General features: G+C 38.1%; 1 protein-coding gene across 1 annotated transcript; it reads left to right on the top strand.

Moving 5' to 3' along the window:
- The first annotated feature begins 6020 nt into the window (after positions 1-6020).
- On the top strand, positions 6021-8251 carry trhra (thyrotropin-releasing hormone receptor a). The gene is made up of 2 exons (XM_056762814.1): positions 6021-7033; positions 7820-8251. Exons 1-2 carry the CDS (start codon positions 6251-6253, stop codon positions 8249-8251), a joined length of 1215 nt encoding a protein of 404 aa, XP_056618792.1. The 5' UTR covers positions 6021-6250.
- The last annotated feature ends 328 nt before the right edge of the window (positions 8252-8579 follow it).

Below are 8579 nucleotides of genomic sequence, written 5' to 3'. Positions count from 1 at the left end.
TCAAATGTACTCCATTTGAATATAATTTAACATTCGGCATTCACGTGTGTACCTCTAGGCAGGTGTGCACAATACAATTTGACATTTTCTTCATGGCTAAATACCGAGAAGTGTCCAGAAACAAAATGATTGTGAAAGTTTCAATGAACTATCTTGAAGACATGACGTATACGTTTTAGACACAGTGCTGGGATGACACAGTATGCCATTGTAGCTTCATCTTAGTACGGAAAGGCTCAGTTGACATCTGGATTCAGATGGCGTACGGTTCTTTTTAGTCTCTCTGAGAGCGTATTCTGAAGCCAGTGACGCAATGCAGACAAGATACATTTCTTGACCGTTGACATTTTAAGATTGTGCCCTTGTCAGAGAGAGCAGCCTCTTTTTGAGTAATCAGGTTTACGTAATGGAGGAATCTGAGAAAGTTTGAGAGGAGCTGTCCGTGGTGCTGAATTCTTCAGAGTTAGGCTGAGACTCACATCCCTGCTGTACACTGAGGAGAGAATGTCACATGTTCAGTGATACGCGGTCACGTCACGTGATCCAGAAGTCGCTTGCATTGGGTTTCATCCGGTGCGCTGTCTGCAGGGTCTTAAAGGAAAGAAGGAAATCATTTTTAGAAGAAGATCCTTTAAACTCTTGATCCTTTTTCTAGGAGAAAGTACAAACAGGAGATTTATAAGGGATGTGGACAGGATGTTCTGATCTGAAGGAAGGAAATATCATTTTTAGTTATTAAACATCTAGTCATTGAGGACTGGCACAGTGTCTTGTCTCTGCACATTTTTCTGTGAGTTTTTATTAAAAACGAGTTAGAAAACATATATTAATACTTTCTAGATTTTTTAAGGTACACATTCATACAATGTGGCAACATTGATCAAGAAATTTAAATATTTTAATAATGTATTATATTATGTATCTAACGTCTGGGCTCCATCGCCGTGAGCAACTTATCATTGCTGTTATAATAGATTTCATTTAATAACTTAGTTTAATCATAATCTATAATTTTTGTGATATGACCATGTTTTCATAACAGCCAGTAACAAGAATACACAAAATTTGTAGTTTTACGCCATTGTGTTCGGAATCATGCAGCAGAGCTCTTACGGAGAGATACATGCGAGGTGAGTCACAGAACTGGGCTCTTGTCATTAGGTAAACGAGAGAGTCTTGAGTTTCAGCCAGGATTTTTATTTATTCCTTTGAGATGCCAAGCTTCAAGTGGTCTGTTGGCATTATAATAGATGGAGAGCAGAACAACGTCTTTGTGTTTCAAATTTTGAAGTTTGCTGAAATAAAATTAAATTGCAGGACGAATGATTCATACAGTCCGCTAGATGATGAATTATTCATCACATTTCCATAACAAATGATGAAATCAGAGGTTTGTCTTTACTCTTTATAAATGCTTGTCTCGCTCTCACATTCACAAAGTTTTGCTATTAGTTTGATCATCACTCGTCTCATTAAAAGCTAGGAGGTGATACAATCACAACATAAACCTCTGCTCTTCCTGGAGAAAAGTATAGCCATACATAAACAATGGATTATAAGGCCTTGTAAACTCTCAAATGTAATTTATATTGCTTATATACTGACTGTGTCAGACAATTGATTGGCTGCATTCTTAACATTAAGAGTTCAACAGAAATACTTTGAAGTTGTCCCAGTCTTTTCTTACAACGAAGGGAATAAAATATATTGTGGGCACCCTAAGAATTCTGTAATCTAATGGTAACCTAAAAAAGTTGAACGGAAACTATTAGTGTGGATCTTCAATGTGTCCACTAGGTGGCAGTGTAACCATTATCACGCAACGCAGTCTTTGAAAATTCAGACATTCCTTAAAAAATGTGTGCATGATCTATCCTGAACTAAAAACAAATATCAAATCAGAAAAATCTTTACAAAAATCAAGGCAAAATTTTTCAATGTTTACCTGTTCAAAGTCTAGAAATCTATGTCACCAAGAAGTGCAAAAAGCTCCGACTGAAACGTTTACGTAGTAGGCATAATGGATTTTGTCTTCATGGCCGTAGGTATCACCTCCCACAATATCATAAAGTCCACAAATAGGTCTGACCTTCTCATAATGGAAAGATGCAGTGACTCATATCACTTATCAGCCTGTAATAGCTTTAATAATGCAAAAGAGTCAGGACAGAATGAAAGAGAGAATAATTTCATTAAAAAAACACCCAAATAAATGGTCATGACAGCTTTAATGAAGTAATTGGTAACTGTAATTAACTTCTCTCACTTCCAAAGTCCAAAAAGAGCATAAAAGCTGTCAAAAATTATTAACATGTATTCATTAACTTAATTTGGTTGTCAGTTATGACAATTGTGATACGGAAGGAAAGTTTTTTAAGGCATGTGAAAGGCAAAAAAGAAACCAATAATCCCAATGTTCTGTCTCTCCTCGTGAACACACAGAATACTGTTTAAACATGTGAAGCATCAGAAAGGATGCAAACAGATTACATCATCAAGCATTAATAATGACTTGCCTCTTCTTTGACTTGTGACTTCTACCAGTGTAATCAAACCTCAATAAAAGAGCTCAAAGCAAACCATGTAAAAGCAAGTTTTATCAGTACGGATTTAAAAACAGCACACTGACTTGTAGACAAACACAATAGTGCACTGGAACACTGTAATTAGAATCCAGACCCATTTTTCCTTGTAACTGAGAAACCTATAATTGAACAGATCGTGTGACCACTTTCTCTTTTTTAGGGTTAGGCATGGCACAGAATGCCCTTAACTGACGCTCCTAGACTCGTATGAGGGTAACAAAGGGGCTCGGTGAGACCGTGGCTTTGTGTCCAAATACCCCCACTTGCAGTCTTTGCACTTGACCAGTTGACTACTTTCATGACGTATTTCCTGCTTTTGTGCTCTAGATCCCAAGTGAGCATGCAGTATTTCTAACCCGATAGACACACTTAGCATGTGCAAACATGTGACATTTAACTACGAAATTATATGTAATATAATTATTTAGTCAAATCAAGTCGGATTTAATTTTAAAGTGCTTTATTTGTATTGTATCAAAGTAGCTGTACCCCCCAAAACAGAAAAAAGATAAAAACATGTTTGCACAACAATAAACAAAGATCTAACCTTAAATAGGTTGTTATTTATTATTTAATTGAATTAATGAAATAAGTCGTTTTTATCCTTGAATCAATTCTAATCAAGGTTGATGTAGGATACAGAAAGTAATCAGAAATAAGTAATTAAATACTTTCTGGAGATTCGTTTGAACAGTAATCTAATAACATTATTGAATATGTAATTAGTAACTAGTAATTCATTACTTTTTCAGAGTAATTTACCCAACACTGGTACTAATAAATAACTGGTCTGAAACCTGTGACTTGCCATCATAGAGGATTAACAGGATACACACATTTGCTTAATTGGCTAAATGTGCATCTAACATATTTTATGTATAAGAATATATAAAATTATAAAAATACATACATTTCAAGAACACCATAATTTGGTCACAAAAATTGTAATGGTATATTAAAAAACAAAACCCAATCAATATTTACAAACACGATATTTACAATATCCTAGTACTTTACATATATTTCTATTTTGTCCTGTGTTTCCTCCAAGAAATATTCCATGTTCAATAAAGCCTGGATTTCTTCATCCCTTTCACCTTCATAAAACGTGTTAATAAATAAGTCCCACATTGTGATCCCAACAAGGCATCCTCCTCCTTCATCCTTAAAATCTTGGACACTTCAATCTTCCCAGTAAAGTGGTGTTGGTTCTCTTCCATTCACTCACAGGGCAGATGAATGGTTCTTGAGTACTTTGTGCAATATAAGAAATTTATGAAACAGAAAGGTAAATACATAAACAATAGTCAAGTAATACATAAAGATGTCCTCTACATACAGAGATTTTTGGTGTTGTTGCTAGTTTTCTTTCTTGGGATTTGACTGTGGAAAGTGACAAAAATTACAATGCAAAAAAAAACTTTTTTTTTATTTTTATATACAGAAATACAAAACCAAAAGCATATTAAGAAATGTTTGTGGTTAGCACACAACAAGACAACTGCACAGCAATTACAGTATAAGACCACTTGCCATCAACATGATTACCCCACGATCAATTCCTACCAACTGGCTGGTAATCAAAAAACTCTTTGCTGTATTCTTTCATAACTCTCCTCTACAGATGTTAAAGATTTACATGCAAGGAAGTTCAAAAGCTGTACCTCAAAATCTGACAGTACAGACATGTTCCAATGGCCTGGAGAAATGTCATATGCCCATTTTCTAAAGCAATACAACAAAGCAAAAACATCTGTTAAATAACAATATCGGCATTCAAATCCAAATAAAGACACAAAAAAGGTTTAAAAAGGTTTAAAAGAGAACTACCACTTGTTTTGTTAGAGCCAGTGGTGTGGTTTTGCTATGACTGAATTATAAGTCTCCACAAGTTTCCTACACCGAAGGATGGGAGAAACATCCGGTTCAATGTAAACAAACACATTTCTTCTGTATTTCAAGTCATTTGTTTATAGCAGAATGTGACCGTACACACTGACAGCACTTATAAACTACATCAGCATTCTGTCCACTACTTTACATAGGAAAGGGATTTGATTTTAATACTTGACGGCGGAAACTTTATTGATTCAGTTGTTGCGACAGTAAACCAATGAGCAATTTGAAAATTATAAAGGGATTTCTATTCTCCTTTCAGGATGTCGATACTGTGCTATTTAAAGATGTGGTAAATAATTATTCTGTGTATTGAAAGGAGACGACGAGCATAACACGGGCCTTGTGCACTTATCATAAAGCTGCTGTACCGTCAGCTGGCCATCTGATAAACATTAAAGATCATGTGCAAAAGCCGCCCTTCAACATTTGAAAACATTCTCTGTGTGTTTTGTTTGCAAGATGATAAGGGGAACAAATACCTACTTTATAGGTATCAAGCATATCAGATGAGCAATGCGGTCCCATAATGTGATATATTCCAACAGAGTTTTGACAAAACAAGTATTTGAAACCCTGTGATTCCGACTTCTCAAACGTTTCACAACACGGAAATCGGGAAATGTTACATGATCAATATGTTTGATTTTGGTATGGTAGTATCGTTCACACACATATCTTCTTGTTGAACTGCCTTTTGCATGTGATTACCTACATGATTCTGGAGCTTGTGTAATTGGTTAAACACCAGTAGGCACAGTGGTATTATATGCAGCACACTTTGCATCTCTCAATAGACAGCAGGGGTTCCTGTCATCGAATAAGCACTGTCTGATACATCTGTGCAGGTTAAACAAACATGTAAATAAATCAATAAATAAAAATTATGATTCAAAATACAAACACAACACATGCTAAAAGTAGCATAGGGGGTGACGCTTTAACGCTAAAGGTAACTTACTCCCGATTGATATGTCAGGGAGTGATAAATAATCAACATTTAGGTCGAAACAGTGTCAAGTCCAACAAGCCTAGAGTGGATTGGTAAGTCCAACAAGCCTACTCTGTTGTGGAGAGGAGGGCTAAAAAGGTCTGGCCTATCCTTTTTGTTGCTTACATCATGTGTGAAGAGTTGTTGTTGAGAGGGGAAAGGGAGCTTACTGTTTTTAATTAAAGCTTGCCAGTGCAAATGAATAAAAAATGAATGGTGTGCACGGATAAACCATTTATAATAATCACTGCAACAATGTGTCAAACACTTAGAATTTTATTTTTTGTTTCATGGTGTCTTTAAGTTGATCTGTACACGTTTCTTACCGTGCACGATGCACATTGTGTGAGTTCTGATGATGGACTATAAATGCGCGTGCATGCGGCTAGAATAGCTCAAGCCCCGCCCACTAGGTAGAGCTACAGGGAAAGCTCCACCCTATTGGCACTGTTGCGAGCACCCTCTCTATTGACCTGTTCATCCCAAAGCGGCGCAAAACCTCAGTCAGCCCTCCACAGTAATGCGCGCCAGGGAGACGATTAGTACATTTCACACGAATGACGAAGGACACTTTCTTGGCTTTTTACCAAATGCAGCCACTTTAATATCCATTCGTGCAGGTGGTGCTTGCACCATTTAAACTATTCTAGAATTTTTAAAAGGAATTTTCTTTCTCCGGAATTTCAACTGGATATTGGAACATGTAATTTTCGCGTGCGCACCGGACACCTGCATAGTATTTGTTTTGTGCAACAGAGGTGAAAGAACCGAGTTGATCATGGAGAACCGCACTTTATTCCCATTTGACAACCAGACTCTTCCGACATGGACTGATCACAGTGTCGAATACAAAATCGTAAGCATATTATCAGTCCTGCTTATTTGTGGGATTGGAATCATCGGCAACGTTATGGTCATTCTGGTGGTATTAACAACCAAGCACATGCGTACGCCAACTAACTGCTACTTGGTGAGTCTGGCGGTCGCCGACCTCATGGTCCTGACGGCAGCGGGGCTGCCCAACATCACCGAGAGTCTGTTCGGCCAGTGGGTGTACGGATACGCCGGCTGTCTCTCCATCACTTACTTTCAGTACTTGGGCATCAACGCGTCCTCGTGTTCCATCACAGCCTTCACCATTGAACGCTACATTGCCATCTGTCACCCGATAAAAGCGCAGTTTCTGTGCACCCTCTCTAGAGCCAAAAAGATCATTGTTCTCGTCTGGTTTTTCACGTCTCTCTATTGCGTTATGTGGTTTTATCTTTCCGACACTAAAGAGGTCGTTTATGAAAACGCTATCCTAATCACGTGCGCCTACAAAGTGTCTAGAAACCTGTATTTACCCATATACTTCACAGATTTTGCAGTGTTTTATGTTATTCCGCTTTTGCTGGCAACTGTTCTATACGGTTTGATTGCGAGAATCCTCTTTCTCAACCCACTCCCGACCGATCCCAAAGAAAGTAGAAGGTACTGGAGAAAGGAGTCGTCTCTGGGAAACAAATCCGTGAACTCCAGGAGCTCCTCCAGCAGCACAACTGCAGCATCTCGGAGGCAGGTAAAGTGCACATTTAGTTTTTTCTACGTTTTTAATAGCTTGAACATGACCGTGCGTAATTGCGCACACGGAGCGCTCGTGGCATGCTCTGGATTCCTTAAACAACCGGAATTACTCAACAAGTAATAACTATGTATTCGTTGTCTCTATTTGAAATGTTTGCGATATTTTACTTCCTCGAGCATATTAAATTTAAAATGCGCTGTGAAACCAGAGTCCATCTGATAAACTCGGAACGACTGCGCTTGTTGTTCTGGTGCGCGTTTGGTGTCTGGTTGTCTAAAATGGTGTGAAGAAAACGCATCTCTTCACCTTTTTAGAAACCAGACCTAAAGCGATTTGTTTTAACTACACATTTGTCCGTGTCCATATATGAACTCTTAAAGATCGTTTGTTTGTCAATAATTGTGGGAGAACAAATAAGACTTATTGATTCTATAAAGGGTCATGTTGCTTCTTTCTTTGTATTAAAAAATATTTTTGTCTTAAGATCAATTCAAATATGCATTTGATTGGTAACATTTTTCAGCTGTATACTACTAGGACCACTCTTCTGTTGAGAAGACATGCAAATAATGAAAGTGTGTGAAAGTGGATGGTGTGCCAGCAGCTGTCAAGTCCTTAAAAGCATCATAATGCATTGGGAAAAGTAGCCCATGTGGCTCATGCACTACATTACAAGACATAAATCATTAAATCATTGATTAAGTCATTGTGAAAAACCAGAGAGTGGATTGGTAACATATCACAATCAATAAAAAAGTAACAACTGTCTATATGGTGTAGGTGACAAAGATGCTGGTAGTGGTGGTGATCCTCTTCGCTGTCCTATGGATGCCCTATCGGACTCTGGTGGTGGTCAACTCCTTCCTCAAGGAGGCCTACCTGGACACCTGGTTTCTTCTCTTCTGCCGTCTCTGCATCTACATGAACAGCGCCATCAACCCTATCATCTACAATGCTATGTCCCAGAAGTTCCGTGCAGCCTTTCAAAAACTGTGCCATTGTGGGTCGCAGCGCTCTGAGAAGCCCCCCACGTACAGCGTGGCCCTCACTTACAGTGTCATAAAGGAGACCTCCAATGGTGAAAGCCCAGATCACTTCAACACAGAACAAGATGACGTCCGCGGAGCTGGCGAAGAGCTCCTGCCTGGAAGGAAGAGGTTGTCATTTAAAGAATCCTCACTAGTTAGTGACGACACCATGGCTTGTGCTTAAATCCTTGCTGGTGTGTTATGAAGTAGGAGGACATTATATTAATTTATAGTGTCAATTGTTTCAAAGTTAAATAGTGCCTCTGAGTAACTAGTCCTAGTGTCTTTTTGCTACATGGGCATCATGTCACATTTGCATTGTGCACAACGCACACAAATCTGATCTGTTTTTCAAATCTGATCTTTACAACTGACTGTTCATTCTGTCATTTTGCAAGTCAATGTTTGTTCAGGTAGTTGATGAATATGCAGTAAAATGTTTTTTTTTGAAAAACACATACAGTATTTATGTTAGGTGAAGTCTGGAGTTTCAGAGGTGTCACTAAATTAGT

Source organism: Triplophysa dalaica, chromosome 12 (assembly GCF_015846415.1).
Source record: "Triplophysa dalaica isolate WHDGS20190420 chromosome 12, ASM1584641v1, whole genome shotgun sequence".
Taxonomy (NCBI): domain Eukaryota; kingdom Metazoa; phylum Chordata; class Actinopteri; order Cypriniformes; family Nemacheilidae; genus Triplophysa; species Triplophysa dalaica.
The sequence above is the reverse complement of the archived record's forward strand: the minus strand, read 5'-3'. Positions and strand labels throughout refer to the sequence as shown.